Source organism: Papilio xuthus, unplaced genomic scaffold, assembly GCF_000836235.2.
Source record: "Papilio xuthus unplaced genomic scaffold, Pxut_1.1 DF827714.1, whole genome shotgun sequence".
NCBI classification, from domain to species: Eukaryota; Metazoa; Arthropoda; class Insecta; order Lepidoptera; family Papilionidae; genus Papilio; species Papilio xuthus.
This window is the reverse complement of record NW_013530935.1, coordinates 1763326-1785129: the sequence shown is the minus strand read 5'-3', so window position 1 is coordinate 1785129 and position 21804 is coordinate 1763326. Positions and strand designations below refer to the sequence as shown.

General features: G+C 35.0%; 1 protein-coding gene across 1 annotated transcript in view; it reads left to right on the top strand.

The window, feature by feature from the left end:
• The window catches only part of Trmt61 (tRNA methyltransferase 61), a 47402-nt gene that overhangs the window by 5187 nt on the left and 20411 nt on the right, over positions 1 to 21804 (top strand). The window contains exon 5 of the mRNA XM_013310447.1: positions 19527 to 19696. Coding sequence (XP_013165901.1) covers positions 19527 to 19696 — 170 coding nt within the window. The remainder of the gene's footprint in view (positions 1 to 19526; positions 19697 to 21804) is intronic.

Below are 21804 nucleotides of genomic sequence, written 5' to 3'. Positions count from 1 at the left end.
ACAAATAAACACTATATCTGACGTAATATATGTTGTGTAACTATTATATTTTGTAGTGAAGACACGCCTAATTATGTACTTCAATTGCGGTCGTGCAAGACATTAAGTTGTGGTAACACTATAGTGAGCGTCGGTGGCTCAGTGGTCAAGTACTTGACTTGCAATCTGCAGGTCCTGGGTTCGAATCTTGCCATGTACCAATGTGTTTTTCGTTTTCCGATATACATATGTACATTTATCCGACGTTCTTACGGTAAAGGAAAACATCGTGATGCAACCTGCACATATCTGAGAAAAAATTCAAAGATATGTGTGAAGTTAACCAACCCGAACTTGGCCAGCGTGGTTGACAATGGCCTAATCACACTTAACTTAGGGTAGGCTCCGAGCCCCTCAGTGGGGACGTCTAGTGAGCTGATGATGATGATGAACACTATAGTGATGGGACAATACACGGATTTGTGGCATACTAGTTAATATCGACTGTGTTTTGTTTTGCGGTACCACACTTTTTTATTGAATGTATAAATATATCGAATGTTGTAGCACCTTTTTAATTCTCTATAGTTTGTAGCTTTTAGATGAATCATTTCTTCTGTCTTTTAAGTCTTACTAATATTATAAATCTAGGGGAGGCCTATGTCGAAGGACATCCTGACAAAGCAACTGGGAGCTGAAAACAAAAATACAATTTTATTTTATTTTACTGTTAAAAAAAGGAGTTTAAGTTTATGTAACAAAAAAAAATATGCATCTTATCTTAATATTATAAATGCGAATGTTTATATGGATGGATGTTTGAAGGTATCTCCAGAACGGCTGCACGGATCTCGATTAAATTTGGCATACATATAGAATATAGTCTGTAAGAACACATATGCTTCTTCTACATTATGTTTTTTTTAATCTGCGCGGACGCAGTCGCTGGCGACAGCTAGTATAGAATTATTACACATGATATTTTTTATATAACACATTTTACATTAATGTAGTCGCTAACCTCTTTTATATCTTTAATGTGCCGTACATTTTCAGCGTAAAATATTTTCGACTTTATAACAACATTACCTAAAGGTGATAATTGCATGCATACTAAACAATAAAAGCAATGCAATTGATCTGTTCGTATACAAGCGAGACTAACAGGCACTTTTGAGCGACATCTCATTTCTATAGGGATATTTATCACGTCCGAGCCGTTGTCCAAATATGTCCTATTAATAAATGGTCATCCTAAACGCAATAGACCGAACTAACAAAGAACGGTATACTAAAAGAAAATTCATATACTTTTGTTACTATACCGTTTGGATGACCCATGATTCCTTTAGCTAAAGTAAATTTCTAAATGTCTAGTCAATATTTCATACGTATTAAAAGTATAGAATAAAATTTTGAAGATCTATCGAACGAACTTGGCGAATAATCACAGCAAACAGTCAGCCACATTTTACATACACCTATTAAAAAGTCTATGAAATAATATATGAACAAGTCCAATTTGGATTTGAGTCCAAACTCTATGGTTCGCTTTTCAGAAACAATTATAATCAAGTATTAACTCACGCCTAAAATAAATAGAATAAGAAAATCCACAAAACAAATCGTTCCCACGAACATTTAGCGAAATACAAGAGACGAGAAATCAAAGCTCAGTCGCATCACGACAAACGCAGACATTTTGAATAACTGAGGACCCAAACACTTAGTTTGTGATATTTAAGACATTTAACACATAGGGGTACTTAGCCGTAATCGGCGCATTAAGAACACTTACAAATATCCGGTTTCGCAACCAGACATATCAATGAAACTAAATACCCCAGCATGGTGGTCTGGACTAAACAAACTAAAGTCTAATAGGACAGCTCCTTAACTTGCCTGTCGCGCTCGGGACGTTATCTTTCGGTGAAAAATAGCATCTTTTGTGCAAAATACTTACCCAGTCGCGTAGTTTTCTGTTTAGACAAAAGTTTTGTTACAATTATGGTGCCTTTAAACCATTTTAATGAAACTGGCTGGCTCTTGAGCCATAACCTTTTTGTTTTCTTTTTTAATAATTGGCACAACAATGTTGCCAGTATTCGCAATTGTATTCACAATAGAACAAGTATGTTAAATGATTCAATATGACTTGACTGAAAAAAAAGAGAAAAAAACGTCAATAGCCCACGATTAAGGGTACCGATTTCCGATCATGAGGTCGGGGGTTCGAATACCGCCATTCGACTATTGTCGTAAACCATATCCTAGCATAAGTATACAGCTTAAGAATGGAACAAGAAATATTAGTAAATCGCCAAACATATACGGATATCTTTATATATATAATTCTTCTGTGAGTGTGTATGTCATTGAACTTCTCTCAAACGACTGGACCGATTTTGATGAAATTTTTTGTGTGTGTTCAAGGGGATCTGGGAATGGTTTAGATTCACAATTTTGTCCGCTGGACAATGTTTTTTTAATTAATTTTTAATTTATTAGTAGTTGGTGATTTTGGAATGTTTTACATTGGATCAGACAGACGGCGCTACCATCGCAGTGTCAAATTTAAATAATATTCGAATTTTAATTTTATTTCTTTATTTTAATAGACAGGACAACGTCTGCCGGGTCCGCTAGTAGGACATATAAAAATATTATGGAATTAAATATTGGTTTTAAAATTCACCACAAAACATTTCTATAAGTAAACATGAAATATTTAACACGAACTGTATCAAATTGAATTTACGCAATCGAAGCAATATAAATTGACGTAGAAATACGACAGTTCGCAACGCCGAAAACTAATTTGAATTCAATGAATGCAAACACATTCCTTATTGAGTTTGCAAAAAAATATAACTAAAGATAACGATCAAGGAACATTGATGTTACATTTCAACCCACTTATATGCTTTACAGTAGGTTCTCACTACCGCAACACACTTACAAAAAACATATTTCCATCTCTATCAATCTCTTTGAGAAAATAGAGTTAATTATAATTTTTTCTGCGGGTATGTAGGCCGTGGAAACCCACCATTATACGCCCTACGTTTAGATAACCATCTGATATCCTTGTTGTATAGACGTGTCATATGAAACTGCCGTATGACATAACTTGTCGCCCCGGGCGCCTCGCGAACACGCGCCGACAAACTTTTTATTTTACAATACAAAAATTATAAATTATACTATAATACACTTACAAATATTTTTATTAACTGCAACATGAAATTTGTAATTACATTTATATTACAAATTTACATTTGCATGTAATTCAATCAAACGTTAATCAAATTTGATACTTATTCCTAGAGTGTTAAGGTGATATTAAGGTTTGGAATGTGACAATTTATATTGGCATATATAACGCTACTAAATCAAATCGTAGTCAATTAAGATAAAGCTCGTGGACCGACAGCAGTGGACAATAGAGCCAATATGACTAATCCGGCGTTTTGTTTGCTTAACTGAATTACAATTTGGCCGCCCGTTGTGAATAGAATTCCTATTACCTAAATATACTCGATGTATCTTAGCTAACGTGGGATTTTCGTTGCATATGTTTATTACGCATAAATAACAAGGTCCCTACTTCTTTAGATCACCCTCTTGCCTTGTAGCTTACCATCGATTTCCACTGTCCCGAAAAACTTGTATGATGTATACACTCATCCCTTTCTATCCCTTTTAAAAGGCTGAGATAACAAATGTTTTTTAAACAAAAGTTCGTCGTCAACTCATTATGCATGCACTGAGAGTCGCGGAGCTTACTCTTTGTTAGGGCTGACTAGGCCATAGTCAACTACGCTGGCCCAGTGCGGAGCGACTTCACACATATTTTTGAAGCTCTTCTCAGATATGTGCAGGTTGCATCACGAGTTTTCCTTCACTGTAAGATCGCCGGATAAATTTACATTGGTACACGGCGGGATTCTAACTCAGGACCTGCAAATGTCAAGAGCTTCGCCAATGAGCCACCGGCACTCCTGTTCCGCTCCTTTATATAAAAGTTACCTGAGTGGAATGTCATTGTTAAATCTACTGACTGTAAATAGATTTTTATCCCCTCTCATATTAATACACGATTATTTATTATATGTTAATTAGTTTTATTGATATTTTCCTTATACATTGCAGATTTTATCAGTATCGATACTTTAAAGTCTTATCTAAAAAAAAAAATCTTAAGAATTTGACTTGCTGAATTATCATTGCTGTTTTCATATCCTGATTTTGTAGTCAAGCATTAGAAGTAATCCTTGATTTAGGCGCATTTTTTAATCTAATCTTGATATATATTTCTAAAAAAAGTTCATTTTAATAAAATAAAATAAACATTTAATTCTTTCAATATTACAACACAAAAAGCACACAATTATTTAGTGTGGGTTTCTGAGACTAAAATCTCCGTTTAAAACATCTTAAAGACCCACGGTTCACTTCAACTTATCATTCCCCAGAAAGACTAACACAAAACTTACATACAAAAAAATACCTTCACACTCTAAATTGCTACAACTATAATTTGAAACTTATTTTTTTTAATTTTATCAAATGTATCCAACAAGCCAGTTTGATTTTCATATCACCTCACCAATACAATTGGCATTTTAATCTAAATATAATTAGTTAGGTGCAACAATTTATTGAGGTATATCAGATCTAGATCTGACAGACATACCGATTTAATGTACCGAGAAATCGATACCTCGATTTCAATAATAGAACAACTGATTTAAGGAGACTGAGCCATATCGTTATCTGTGATTTCCACTCGTATATAGTTACATTAAATATTTATTACAATTCTACAACCTTACTGTCACAATCGTTTACAAATCTTGTCAAAATACATGTTAATTAATTTGAAGGTATCGAATTAACGAATCTAAGAATCGATATTGTTTTGTTAATTCGATTACGATTAATCGTTTTACTCATGATCTTGGGCTTACTCTGCCGTAATATCTATCCAGAGTATTGAATACCACGACCACACAAAAACAGGCGTGAAGTTTCTACTTCGTTATACTTCTACTTACTTGAAGTTTCTACTTCGTACTTACGAAACACGGAATTGCTTCTGCAATTCCGCGTTTCGTCTGATGCGTCCCGAAGGCCTAATTTTGGTCTTCTTTGCCTTCACACTTTTTTTCTTATAAGAAAACAGTGGGAAGTGGAAGTGGATTTTCCACTTATAAATATTATCTTTCCGTGCATCACACTCCGTCGATTAAAGATTAACAACGCATCTGCAATTGCGTATGTCTATGGGCAACGGTATCTTCGCTATTTCAGCGATTTCAGGTGGGCGCGCTCTCGTTTGCGTTTGATATAAAAAGAAGCAAAAATCCAGCACCCACCCACTATATCTAATAGTGTGTTATTAAATTAAACAATGACAATCGACTTTGATAATAGACAAAAGTTAATCAATTTGTCTTTGTTAATTATAATTAATGAATATTTAAAAAATAAATGAAAAAGGTAAAAAATAATTGTTTAATTTTAATTTATTTAACAATCAAAAAACTACAATCAAATATAGATTTAAAATAGATGCTGATAATTTTTATAATCTCGGGTAATTATTAAAAAAAAAATGTACTTGTATAGTTTCTTTTTTTTAGTCTTTTACGCAAAAAATTTAAACTACGAAAATTAAAATTAATTATTTGAATGTTATTTCTGTAGATCACTATTAAGCTTTTAGCTGCAACAACTGTTGAACTTTTTGATCTCCATTTACGTTGAATTTCCACATACCGAAATGATACTAAAACATTGTCATCTTTGTCTTTTTTAAAGACAAAGAGAGGGATAACATTACAGTTGTTAACCAATGGTAAATCACAGCAACATTCTTTAAAGGAAAAAATATTTCTTGTGGCCAGGAATATAAGAATCTCGCCATATTGCGAAAAAATATGGAACTAATTTCTTTGTGCTCATTAGTATGTGCTCCATACAAAGCGATTGAAGCGCCCCCATGTTACTTTTATGTTCGTGGTTAGCCTATACCTAGTAAAAGTAAGCTAACATAACCGTGTCAAGTACATTTAAAACGTCCAAACTGCCAAATGAGATTAAAACATCAAGTTAAAAACATATGTATGGAATTTAACTGACGCATGTTTGTTTACGGTCGCTATTAATAACTGAAGTAGATTAAAATTAATATAGACATCAGAGTAGCCGCCTTTCTCTCGGTGACCCCTTACCTTGACTTGCCGCGCCCTGTGCCGCATACCGTACACGTAACAACGTCCTATACATTTTGTTCTATATTCAACTGAATATTTAATTGTGATTTAAATAAAGGATTTCCGCTCCTTTATTAATTGTTCAATATTTCATTGTCACGAATTGCCTCTGATATATCTTTATCCTATACGCGTTGTATTAGCTATTGATGTGATTTTACTATTGAAAACTTTCCGGGTGCTTACTTATATTTGTTTTTGTTGCATTTGGTTACAATTTTATTACATAATAGACGACAAAATATTTTTTTTTCTACATGCAAAAAGTAGAAATCTTACTATCTCCAGAAGTGCTCAATGGATATCGGTGAAATTTGTCATAGATGTAGAACATACTATGAAAGAACACATAGTAATTACGTTTGTCTTTACGTTTTTGACGGAGACGCGGGTGATAACTAGTTCATGATAAATTGTATATTTTGTACATTGTAACACATATAAAATCAATTGTTTCTATGTTATTAAGTGTAAACATATACAGATGATGAAAACCTCGTAAAAATGTGCAGAAATACACAAATATTAAAATCTATAGCCCAGATGTCAAAGATCGTCCTACTAATATTATGAATGCAAAAGTTTAGATGAATGGATGTATGTTAGGAGAAATTATCTCTGGAACGTCTCAACGAATCTTTATGAAATTTGACACAGATGTAGAACATATAGGCAACTTATAAAGTTTTTTTTTTTTAAATTCCGGATGGACTTGCGGGCGACAGTTAGTGACTAATAAATTCATAATCAAAGTTCATTAGCGCTGTAAGAGCTGTGATCACGTATTTAATGATTAACTTTCAATATTCGCGGACGTCGCTGCGCATGCGCCTGTCTATATCGAGTTATTTATAACCATAGCTCGATTGTTTATTATTGCCCTGCTTATGTAATAAACCTCGGTTCGTATGGAAATTTATTTTACAGCACGAGCCATGATTTTTATTCCGAGTCTATTGGACTGTTCTTATGCCTTGAACGACTTGACAACTTTAATCGTTTCTATTTCTACAGTATTATTTCTTCCTGAATTGTTTTAATGACATTTACAGTATTACCTCAAAATATAATTAGACACTGTTTACTTAAACACGTGTTTTAACCTTTTGAACGCTGGTGAAGGATGTTATGGTTGAACACATTGCGCCAGCGTAAGCATAATAACGTTTTCTATAGTCATGATTTGTCAAAAATACGCGCCGAGGTTTACGTATGTTTAAGTGATTTGAATTTTGAATTGATTGAGTTGTATTTGAAAGACTAAGTCTTTATGATAAGGCCATTATTGTTTAATTTTCAGTTTCCTTTAGATTTTATCAAAACTAGTTCTAAACAAATGAAAATTTCTCATTCATTCATTCTTGTTACTTCGAATATCAATAAGTTCAATTTCGAAAAGCGTGTCGTATGATAAATCTTTAATTCCGTAGATATAAAATAAATGTAAACCATTCGAGTCTGGACAAATTCGATGCATTTCGTAATATATTTCAAAGCAATTGCTAGTCATTTAACTTCCGACACATTGTTAAAATGTTCAGACAAATTGCTAAAGATAAAGCAGCAAATATTATATTCACGATACTGCATATATCTATACTGTATCACCAAAAATTTTACGACAAATAAGTATTAAAAAAAATTGACCAAATACCAGTGCCTTTTTCATCCGATCATAGTGTTTTTTACCATATTTATCGTTAAATTATCTAATATTATAAAGAACAAATATTTGTTTATTTGTTTGCATTGAAAAGGTTCCAAAAGTACTGTACCGATTTGATAAATTCTATATTTATTGCTAGACTTTTTATTTCGCGCGGACGAAGTCGTGTGCAATTGCTAGTCGTAATTGCGTAAGTAAACATTATAAAATCTCTAAATTAATGTTTCGCATTAAATTCATTTATCTGAGCAATTAATACGCGTTGAATGTTTTAAAACAATCCCCATTCAAGTGTGTCCCGGGGCTATCGTCGGTGTAGCGCCCGCCAAATGGGCTCAGACACGCTATTCCACGGTCGTTGGTCGTATATGCATTTCTCACTTATTACCTATACAAATATCGCTCATAGATTCTGTCTGTTTGTAAAGCAAATATTTTAAATGATGTTACTTATAATAAATACTGTCAAAATATCAGGTCTTGTCTTGTTCAGGCACGAGACGCCCACTGCTGGATTTAGACCTCCCCCAAAGATCGCCACGATGATTACTGTGCTCACCCGCATCCAGAATACTCCCGTAATCTTGACCAGGTTGAAATATTAGGTTAATATGCAAATACGCAATGCACTTAATTTTTTTCATCTAGTCTAGTACAATCCTAAACAAATGTATCTTGTTAGCAGTCTTCCTACAGTAAGAGATCACATTGCTCCTTCGGTTTTCTAAAAAGTTGTATCTACATGTAAAGACAGGACTCAAAACAGTATTATAATTACAAATATTCTCGTAATAGTTGGCAGTCTATGTAATAACAGTGTAATATTGAACGTACTGCGTACGGTTCCAAGATTGTTTACTTGTCTATCGACAATTGATAAGCAGACGGGAATGAAACTATTGACAAATAGAATATTAATGTGGTTATAAGCATTGATGACGAGGCATGACGCTATAAATACCTTTTGGACAGTCAAGATTTGGAAGACAAGTAGCATTAACTTCATTCATTCTAACATACTTAACTAAAGTTCTTCTCGGTAGAGCCCAGAACTGCCTGAGCAAGAATTTCTACTTTATATTTTAGACAATTTCAATTCACGTATGCAAAATAAGACCCTTTTCACAAGCAGTACATTATTTGTGTCCTACAAAATAAATATTCGCATCTTTTAATCTTGGAAGTTTGAAAACTGTTTTGGTTGGTCAAATGTTAGTTTGAGTTACCTTGATGTTGCGATGCTTTGAATTTGATGTAAATCCTTTGCCATCGCTGGTGCAATGTCTAACTAAAAAGGGAATTTGGAAAGTAATATCCTATTGAAATGTTTCCTTAGTTGAAAGAGTTTATTACTTCTGTTTTCTTCCCCATCGATAATTGGTATCATTAATTTTAATTAAGTAAAGCCTCCATGTTGAAATGTTTTTGATGCGATTTACTTAATACTCACTTCAAATGGTAAATATCCTCTACGTTGGCTTTTAGCTCTGCTTAAGAATTCTTGATTTTTTATCCATGTATTACTGTTACTTTATACCTGTTAATAGCATCATAAAGGGTCGTTTTTCAATCTATATTAATTATTGGAATAATATCGCAAATTATGTAGTGAAATTTTCATAATTCGAGCAAATCATCATATTACCTATCTTAGGCGCATGTCTAACGTCGCATAATAACACGTCCGTCCGCTTCAACGGTCGTCACGCGACTAATCAATTGGCGCGCGGCGTGATGTCTTCATCAGCCGCCTGGGGGCGTAACGCCCTGCGCTTGCTCACCTCACAAACTCTTATAATCTACGTCAGTTTAAAGCAATCATTATGCTGTTTAACAAAAAATACTAATAGTGTCTATGACTCAATTAAGTACTGTACTATTAGATGGTAAAAAGAATTTTATTTTCCCTAATGGCACATATACATAGGTCAAGTTGATTGTTAACTTTGGATACTTCGTATTATGGTTTTAATTTCACATGAATAAACTTAAATATCACTACCGAGTGTTTAAAAAGCTCGCACCGCAAACGGCAAAGGCAACGTTCCGTGCGATTTATTTAGCAGTCTAAGAGGCCACTTAAAGGAATCACAGCGTGGAGAGGCAACAAATCCAACAAATTGAACAGGATCGGCAATTACCGAAGACAATGCGTGCGTGAGAGCGGGCGCCGGCGCACGCAGCCCGCGAATTAGACTCGTTATCTGGAGTCCAAGTAATTAGGGAAGCGTTCCCACGACCTCCCGCACCCCCTAAGGGATCTGTGCCCCTCGACATGTGCTTGCAAGTATTTTTACTCCTAGGATCTTCTACACTATGTCCAGTCAAGACACAATTTATCGTCAAACCTAAATTAATACTTGATTTTTTTCACAATACCTAAGAATTATATTATTCAAATTGTAAATTTCTAATTGAATGTAAATACTTTTCATGCATTTTGAGTTTCATGAAATGATATAAATAGAATTATTATAAAAATAATAAACACGAATGAGTCACAGGCCAAAAGAGAACACAACATATCGAAACATAAATCTGTTCTAAAATAAATCTAGCATAGTCGTTATTCAAAAACACTGTCCACTAGCAAAATAGAACACGAATAAATTTATCCGCGGACCGAATCGATGGAATACATAAACGCAACAGTTAGTGTTAATTTAAATCGAAAACATCGATACATAAATCGATGTAGCGATTACAGAATCGATTCAAGCAATGTTTAATAAGGCATCTGAGGGCTTGACGAACGTGTGAATGAATTTCATTTGCCTTATTCGAATCAGTAACAGAAACCATTGGCACGTCCCTTAATGATTTACCGAGACCAGGCCGAGTTACCTCTAAAACATTTCATTGGAAATACCATAGATTAAATTTGCTGCTTCTATCAATGTTTATAATGTTGTGACATTTATAGAAATTTCAATACTCCATTCAACTTTAACTAATCAATTGAAAATCCTATTTCCAGCACAGAAAGTACTATATTAAAAACTGTCCAATTAAACATGTAACAATTCGCTAAGTGTTTAAATCTTATAAATGTTGAAGATCACTGAAATTTCGCATATATGTAGAACATAGTCTGTAAGAACACAAGTTTTTGTTTTCTTTCCTTGCGAATGGAGTCGCAGGTAACAGCATACATACACACATATATTTCCGTCTTTGAGACTTAAAAACAGTAAAAGGTCGTTATTGTGACGATATTTAATCTATGATTAATGAATTTAATTCCTTTAATTCTTTCTCCAAGGTCTTTCTTAGCCTCTAGTCTTAGAGTTGTCATTCACACTTTCATCGATACGAAATAAAAAGCCAAATAATTACTATTAAGGTTAAACGAACACGCACCTTTTGCGAGATGCGGTTCTTAAATGGAAGTAGCAAGATGTCGCGAGTACACGAGCGCACTGTCGCCTCTGTGCAGAATCCAGCTTGATATATGATAGCCTTAACATGGGCTGTGCCTTATTTGCCTATGAAGTTTGACAAATGAGCCTACTCACATTTCACATCAAAGGAACAAATGATGAATGAACTTTGATTTAGACAAGACGTATAATTTGTTGATTGAATTTTACATGACAATTTTCTTATATGTATTTGAATTAGATACTAAGAAGTTTAGATTTAGATTTTCAAAACGTTACATGACAAGATGTATACTGCCTGCAATTCTATAGGGTGTTCAAAGTATTAGGCGAGGCCACGAACTAAAGCGCAAGTGTGCCCGTAGCCTCGCTGACATGCGAAGGAGGAACAGAGGGGTTTAGTGGGTATGCTTCCCATCCGGAAGAGAACCCACACCAGTGCCGCGTCGCAGGTGCCAAGTATCCATATAGCATTCCCCTCTGGATAATAAAAAAGGGTGTTCAAAGTATTTGAGGAAAATCTTCAGGAATATTTAGTACACTATAATATTGATGAAACATTACAGATTTCCAGAAATAAATAGCTTAGTATTTATAAAGTTAAAGCAACGGAGCAGATCCGGTCGTCGATTGGCGAACATTCTTGTATCACTTGTACAATACTTTATTGCTCTATAGTCGGCGCAATGCACATTGGTCTCACATTTTTTATCTCTCTTCCTAATTTGTATCCCATATTATGGTTGAAGTAAATTTTCTTTATAATCCCACTTAGCTTTTCCTTCGTTAATGTGATCTAAATGTTGGCGTCCATGACTTCAGCACTATATCTTTCCACATTGTTTTGAGTCCCTGGATCTTCGATTGGGACGGGAAAGCTATATATTTTTTTTCATATTGGAATAAAAATTAAAAGCATAATCAACTATTTTCTTTTTAAAAATGTTAAATAGATAAGTCGAACAATATTTATTACTTTATTTTTTATTATTATTTATATTGTTACATTACACATGCCAATACTTAATAAACCGACTATACCACGAGCGAGAAGTCGCGGGAGGAGGTTAGTTTTTTCTGGTGCGCGAAAAGGACAGAGGTGATTGTGTGTTGTTCGTTTTTTAGTATTTATAGCAGCGCCTCCCCGTTACCTTTTATCTATATCGCACCGGTGCGCTATGGAGCTATCGCAAGCACCACCATCTGCTCGGCTTAGGACTCCAGCACTCGTGCACACGGTGGGATTTTTGGACCCAGAAAACCTTTTATAAAAAGGTCTTCAAAGTTCGTACGCGGAGTCCGTAAGTACTAAGGGGCTCCGTTATTGACCAGTCAAAGACTCTGTATGTGCCAGTAACTGTTTAATTATGCTAGAATTGACTACTCTCTAATTTCCTCATGTGTTTTAAAAATTATGTTATTGTAGTAACAATAGTTCTTGGAAATGAACCTTTTTAGATATATTACTCTACCTCTTGACAAGACAGAAGATATGTTGTTTTCGAGAAATCGATGTTAAATTTCATTGACAATTCTCATTATATTCTTTTTCCATGTTCACGCTTAGTAATTGATCAAATTTTTTTGACAAACATCAAAACATCTAAAATAAAAACAAATAATTTTTACCAGGAACATTAATAAGTGTAAGGAGAATCGCGTCATGTGAACTGGCCCTTAGCTAATGATACACTGATTAACAATATTCGGGGCAGATAGCAGTGAGTTACTCGTAGGCGGGGCGGGGGCGAGGGGCGCGGGAGGCGATAGATCGCAGGCCGCGATTCATCCCGACCCCGCATTAAAACGATATCGCACACTAAATATGCCATTATTACATGCGAAGCAAATAATGCTCTCTCACTGCAACGTTGCCACGATATTTATGGATCGAATTTAAAGAATTATTTATTAGTTTCGATGTGGGAATAGATGCAAGCGATTGCCTCAAATGAATTATTAAACGGAATAGATATTACGAGTACGTTTTGCCGGACATAGTTTGAGAGATGACTAAGACTTTCGAGTAACAGAACTTTATGTAAGTGACCTATTTTCTATAGATCCAGAGCTTAAATTTTGTACAATTTTCCTCATTTTTACGTATTATGTGTTAGTATGATTTCAAGGTCACTTAACTTTTTTTTAACCTATAACTTTTAAAGATTTCTTCTTTAACATCTACGTGTTGGTCTTAACCATCAAGTCTTTAGTCATCAAGATGGCCAGTCATGGCTAATATGAACATAACTTACTGCTAACCTGACTTCGTCATTAACGAAGTACCTAAGTGTATATTTAATACGAGAAGTACAAACTTAAAGTCTACTTAAGTCATATATATATTTAAAATGTATAAGGCATAGATACGTCCTTTTTGTAGATATCATATCGGTCCTATCACGCGTGTCCAACTCTTTGTTAAAACGGAATAAAGGCAATTTATAAATTCGTCTGCGACACGAGCATCATTAATTATGTTGCTGGCTGGGTGGCTGAGAAAAGCTTACTCAACTCATTGTGCTATCACCACCATCGTCCGCCGTCCCTTACGCACTTACAGCCATTATTGTACCATCTACAACATTAAAAACATCAACTAAACAAATCAATGCTTTTCCAAAATGTACTTTATGTAAAACTGAATAAAGTTCATTTTTAAAATTCTCAATTATTGATGTTGAACATTCTAGAATTGCACGGACAATCTCTATCTCCTTCTTTCGTTTTGTTCAGCAACATCCTCGGCGTTAATGGTGTTATCTTGCTTCTCGAACGCAGCACCTCTTCGTATATTTCTTTATCTCGTCCGCTCCGTTGGCGGTTTTTAAACAGTTTGTTTTTTACTCATTTGCTAATTTCGAAAATGAGAAGGCGCTCAGATCAAATCTAGCTCCGAGCCGATCGTAGATTTAGGCTCGACTGGCATTTACAAAATTAACGAATGTTGCTTTTAAATTAATTGAACGCATTACTCGGAACTCCAGTTATCCAACATCTGGATGCGTTTAACTACTTCGTTTCTTAGTAACGTAACATTCTGATTAAAATGTATTACAATTATTCATTGAATCCAATTTATTAACAGTGGATTCGCGGATATTATGCAGTTCTTTATAATCGTCTACATAATTTTTAGGGTTGCGTACCACATAGAAAAAAACGGAACCCTTATAGGATCATTTTGTTGTCCGTTCATCTGTCTATCAAGACCATTTTTTCCTGTTGTTAACTATTCGATAGTATAGATATTAAAGCATATTTAAATGTGAATTATCTCCGTTATACGGCTTTGTTCGTCGTGGTGGAGGATGGCTTGTGCAAATTCCTGCGCATGCGCCGTCGTCGGGGTGGCCAAGTGCCGCCCTCGCCTCAGGCGTGCACATACGTTATTCAATGTTAAACCTCCACTGTTGCGACTTAATAGTTGCTAAGTTTTCGTTTTATAACAATTGTTTAAATTAGGCAATATTTTGTAAGAATGAAGATTATATAAAGGGCAATCTATATATATCTAACTTCATTTAATTTCTTGTAATTTACGAAACAAATTCCTTGATCAAATCGAAAAAAAATCAAATTGTTACCAATTATTTTTCTGGATTTATACAACTGATTTTTAAAATACATACATAATTAGAAATTTAAAAATCAGATGAAATTGTTAGTTCCTTTTTGGTATATTTTGAGATTTAACCCGTTGCATTTCTAACACTATTTCATCTTCCTCGCCGATTCTCTACGATTCAAATCAGATAAGACAAGAGTGAAAGACAATTGAAAACTTGTATGCAGCTTCGATTCCGGCATGCATCGCAATATACACTATAATATACGGTTAAATTGAGGGAAAGCGATCGAAGTGCCAAGATTTGATTTCATGAAACGGTAAAATTTATGCCGGAATTGGATGAATATAAGGCATTTATCTATTTACTTATATATTTACGACCTTAGTTCACAATCGAACATCGAAGATATATCTAATTGTTAGAAATTATTACAGTTTGCTAATCAAGTCAGCCATTCCTTCCTTAGACAATTAACGATTAACCGTGAGTTTCTGATACCAAAATCAACGCTTAAAACATATTGTTATTTCAGTTTTTTCAAAGATAATGACAGGGCTGACGATATGTTTCTATAGAGGTAATGGTCTAAGAAATCCACAGTAAATGTACGACAGTTATTCAGTTACTAATAAAAGTATTAATTATATTCATAGATTAAAAAATATTCCAAATAAAATCGATTAGAATTTGTATCGATACCTAATACATTAACAAAAGCGGCCAATTATTGAGATAATTATTTTCCAATCGGCCCATCGCAAGAACAATACTGTGCGTGTGCCGACCTCATTATGTTCGGCTACCAAGTGACCATACGTTATAATCCTGGTAGGATACACTGACAAAAATGGTTTGTCGACATATAAACGTCGAAATAAGAGAATCTCTTAAGAAATCCCATAAGATATCTTTTTATGAATCGATATTTTCCGATCTTTTGTTCTAACAAAAATATTCCTAGCACATCACTATCTATGTTTTCAAAATGAAAACTTAATAAATAAAAGGGAAAGATCATAATAAATTCACTCAAACTGTTCGTTTTTGTGATCGAGTTCACTTTCCTTCATTATTTTCATTGAAGTCGTGGTCTCCTTTGTTTCAATATAAATAAAAACGATTTAATAAGTTGGCAACCCTACATGGAGCACATATGATTTCACTTGAACGCTATCTCGACTAATACATCAATGGCGTGTCCAGTATTGTTGCCGACGGGACTCGGCCGACACAATACGTTACGTCGCCATTGACGCAACCCTACCCATTGATCTCCTGATGCAACTTTTTAAATTATATCTCCTCGTATCGCTACGGAATCGATTTAGTTCGAATCACTATCGGAAACTATTGTTATAAGAAAGTTTGATCTAGTTTCATGCTTTATTAATACCAGATGGCTTGGTTGAATTACTTACATGTACATGAATAGTAGCAATTACTTAAAAAAGGAATGAATTGATATAAGGCCTAATAAATTTACAGAAATTTAGTACATACTAAGCTATAGGGAAAAGGACAGAAAGGTGATAGATTACTTATACATAAGTTAGTCATTTGACATGTCAAGTCACTATCAAGAGTACTTTTTAATTTGATATGCCAATTCAAGCGCTGATTACAAAGTGATTTGGTATTTGGTCGGTCCACATTTTAAGCATATGCATTTTGATCGTAGCGTTTTCCTTGTATAAGGCTACGTACACACAAAATGTATTCTCTGTCGACGGCCAGTGTCTTTTTTTAGTGAGCAAACTGCATTTGAGCTTCGATACTATGAGCTGGTACTCAAATCTATAGAATTAAATTCTTCCCAAATTTGTAATAAATTTGACACTATTCAAATGTAACGTGTAACATGATGATGAATTGATGAGTTGAAACACCCTGTTTTTGTTATATTTTTTTAAATAATTGCTGCATTTTATAAACATAATCAATTACCAAATGTAGGATATAATTTGAAAGTGCCGTAGTCGTTGAATGGGCTATTTCTATCAATATAACATGCTAGGAGGCTGGACCCTGCTGTGAAATAATTATACACTGTTTATCATCGATAACTAGGTCTATCATTTTGTCCCACCTCTATTTGTTCTATAATGCCAATATACTTTGAATACAAACAGTTTTGTTGTGAAAGATTGTTACAACACCCTTTAAAGTTAAACAAAAGCCTTTGAAGATATACAAAACTTATCGTTGTAAATGTATTAAATTATTTTAAGCTACATGAGGGTTTTTGATATTTCCCAATATGAACTGACTGTAGTGCTCAATCATACACATACTAAAACATACATAGTTGCTGAGAGATGAGGTCATTCGCTTTATCCTATATCAAATATAAACGTTGTATGAAGATTTGCTAAGACAATATCTTCAGATTCACAATAAATTGCTTAAACAATTTAGCAATACCATAATATTAAACTTAATAATAGTAGAGATTTTATCAACTACTAATATGTTACTAAATTTAACTAAAATCAGTAACTTAATGCATGTTATTTATGAATTTAGAATAAGCGATAAGTGGGACATAACTGTACCAATTGAAAAACCGTGGACGGATAATATAATATTTGATTAATTCTACATCTTTGAAAGTGGTTAATAATTACGAAAGTTGACACGATAAAAATCATGCAAATATTTGGGTTAAAATAACCATAATATTCCAACGAATATCATCATCATCATAATCAGCCTAAATTCTTCCACTGCTGGGCGTAGGCCTCCCCCATCGATTGCCACAATGCCCGGTCCTGTGCCGCCCGCAGCCAGTGCCTTAGCACCCCCTGCCCCGTCGTCACCCAGGTCGCTACCGTAACCAGAAACGGCGAGGCCGCCGGGTACTGGGGACCACGGTCGTTTTGTAGCCATCATTGGGGGAGTTGTGCCAATAATCGCCACGCTTGGCAGGCGGGTTGGCGATCGCAGTAGTTCCAACGAATATATTGATTAAAATTGAAATATCCAAAACGTATCGCAAATAACAAAACATTACACAATGCACTGTCAAAGGTCACACGATAAACTACCGAAGCGGTAACCACAATAGAGTAAGCAATAAAACTGAATTTACCAACGTCGCCGCGCATAATTCTAAGGCAATTGATGTCCTCACTAATCTGTCAATTAGCCGGCATTCCTGTGTCCTGACCTACACTGTGTCGTAAGCCCCAAAGGATGACTAACCTCCATTGTTAACCCTTAACTTGTATCCACGTCTTTAGCATGTTTTACTAATATTTAATAGATATTCACAGATGGCATTAAGACCTGTTGGCTTATAAATTGTTTGGATGTATTTTATTGGATGTCTTTGGGGCTAACGAACTCTTGTTAGTTACCTTTTGTTCAGAAATGTTTTTAAATTTGTAACTACCTCCTAATAATCCTGTTGTGTTGCAAGATTGTAGTTTCTAATTTTCTATCACATAATTGCCAATTTCCCTTCAAATGTTAACTACAGTTATGTTCCATCTTGAGATCCTTTCCGTGACTCTTGATACATTAAGATTACAAATTTCACCACCTTTGTACTGCGATTATTTCCAATGGCTTCATTACCTGGATTAGTATTGGTAATATACCGTTTTACAGTGTTATATTGTCCCCTCACGCGACCGTTGATGCACGGGAACTGGGTTAATAGGAACCTTAGAGGTACTTAAGAGCTTTGTCATACTACACGTATGTTTGTTAGAGAGATTTTCAGTTTACTAAGTAACTGTTAAAACTAAGAAGCAAAAATCATACACCACCTTAATAAAGTTAGTTAAAATAATAGTCTTACTTAGACTAAATCCCTCATTTCTGTCATAGTTGGTGTATAAAATATGGACTCTATGAAAATAAATGACTCAACTTTCGGTGAATCTAAACATCAGTGCCGATTTTAACTGTGGTCTTGTTGTGATTTAAATTTTATTTTATAGTACAAAACATACTGTTTGCACTCGAATCAATGTTTTAAACGGACAAAAAGCATGAAAGGAAAAAAGACGACGGTCAGATATCCCGACAGATGTTTCCATTCCCATGATGGTGAGATGGTCAGATAGCGGGCCTAAGTTTTTGTTGCGGCGATACCGTTTCTGAATTTCTACAAGACGAAAACCGTCCGCCGTCCGGGGAGACATCGGGTGCTTTAATGCGGTCCGATGCTCTTATCTGTCACATCTTATCGACCAATAAGGACGTGCCACGTCACTCAATCTGCCAATCTGTAGGCGCGGGCGCGGGCGAGCCACCGCGGGGGGTTTGAAACTGGTACTGTTATAGAATGTGTAGCACGTGGATGATATAATAATGCATGTAACGGGATACTTTGGGCTTACAATAGGATGTAAGTAACGTAACATACTTTACAATATTTTCAATGTATGAAATAATTGGAAATAAATTAATATCTTTCAATAGGGGTTTCCTTACCAACCAGTGTTTTTAAGATTTAATGGACGCTTTAACTAAATGCATATAACGTAGAAGTAAAATTAAGATAAGCAGCTTGAGTCCCTGCGGCGTTCTTATGTTGAAAGATATGCTAATAGACTGATCAGTTCTCACCTAACTATAGGACGGAAAAATCGCATTATTTTGGTTGAGGAACATTATGATATTTAATGTTCTTTATTGTTTACAGGTGGTCGCTTCTGTTCCTTCTCGCCCTGTATAGAGCAAGTCCAGCGCACCTGCATAACGCTCCAGGAGCTTGGCTTCCAGGACATCTCTACTATGGAGGTCCTTCAAAGCGAACTCAAAGTCAGCAAGAGGAATGTGGCTGTTAGGGACTTATCGTTCCTGAGGCACAAGGTAAGATTTTTATCTAGTTTTTTGCCTAAACATGTTGGATTTAGCCAGATTAAAACATATATATGCATCCTCTCCTCCGTCGATTAAACGTAGGCAACGCATATGCAATTGCGTATGTCTATGGGCAACGGTCACTTCGCTATTTCAGCGATTTCAGGTGGCCGCTCGCTCGCTTGCCACCTTATGATATAAAAAATATATAATATATAATATAAAAAAAATTGTATGAAAATGTGGTGCCACACCATTCAGGTCCCTGTTCCCACATATGACGATATAATAAATTCGTCTTATGCCCCGCTACCTCATAATTATTCAGTCAAATGAGCACGGTAGCACACAGTTTTATGTGTGAGCATATTTATACATATGTGTATATGAATTTGTGTCGCAACCCCGAGTATTGGAGCAAGGTTGTCAATTATCGTCTTGTTAGGCTGATCGATCCCCATACCTTGACGCGTCGTAACTCGCCCAAGTTAATGTGTCAGTGGGGTCAATGGGCTGTTTCGCCGTGTCTCCTTGTACTTACTATGTTACCATGACAACACTTTATGTCCGATTGGATGCACGCGACATTCCAAACACCGTATATAGTATCCTGTATAGAATTAAACTAGTTTAGTTATCGGATAAAATCTAATCTATATCCAATTCTCTAGAACTACTGAGTTTATAAATGCGAATGTTCAGATGAATGGAGGGATGGATGGATGTTTGTTTGAAACTATCTCCGGAACGGCTCAAAGGATCTTGATGAAATTTGGCACACATGTAGAACATAGTCTGGGAAAACACATATGGTATATATCAATTCCTTTTTTAATTCCGCGTGGACGGAGTCGCGGGTTACAGCTAGTTTCTGTATTATTTGAGTCCCAACTATGTCATGATACGTGATACAGAAATTACTCATTCGCTTTATCGCACTAGATTTGTCACCTCTAACTATTATCTTCAATACAAACTTACAATACTGGTCTAACTACGGGCTCGACAAAATACCTAAAGGGCTAAGTTTAGAATAGTTTGTCACTGTTGACCTGTAGGCGCGCATGCGCTAGTTCTGCTTATGATTATGCTAAGCTGTCGAAACTACATAAATCACAGCTAAATCTGTAACATTCCCATCTTGTTACACAATTGAATTGTGTTCCACTTGTGTCCAATGAATAGATCCAACAAAATATTTTTATAGCGCCTGAACTAGAAAATCTCCAGTTTCCTGTCATGATAATACCTTTAAATCTTATGTGGACGCAGCAACTTAGCTCAATAATTAATATATCTAATATAATTGATGAGATGTGAATAAAAACTGAAAAGAAACTGAATGGGACGCAAAGATTAGATCCGCTTGATAATTGGTCTACGTGTAGCTCTGTACTTGAATGTGCTCATACATCTTCAATTGAAGACTGACGTAAATTAAGTCCAAGCTTGTCCCAAAGAGGACGCAGTAGTCGCAATTGCTGTGCGTGTTTCGAATTCAATTGGCATTAAATTGTACTTAACAGTGAATCTCCATAGACTTACACTTGTATTACGACAATATTGTCGCCCCTTTCATTCTCTTTAAGAGAAAAAGGGACAGCAATAGTGTTTGAACACAAGAACCACGGTTTTTGAAATTCACTTACGCGTTGATTTATATGCCCCAAGGGACGATATAAATGGATCGAAGTGGAAAAAGTAGTCCCTATTCGATATTGCGATGCAACTCCGATACGCGGTGGGCCTATTATGAAACTTAACTGGCAATATATCAATGGATCAGTAGAGAATAACACCATTTGTTAAGTATTTACAACGTCAACAGCTAGTGACATTTGTATATGATAAAATTATTTTAATTGCGAGGATTTTATGACAATTACAGTACAATAACAACTGCAGAACAATCCTAGCTTTTTTTTTAATTCTTCTCTTCTTTTACTTTACAGCCAGCAACGTTGTGTATGTTCTTTTGTCGCCGGATAATTACTTTAAGTAAGATCTCCTTTTATTGTTTATTTTTAATTGCCTAATTTCGTATATTTCGGGATGACAATGAGTCATTTTTGAGACTATTAATTATCCAGTCGCTTATATCAATAAAGCAAGGCAAA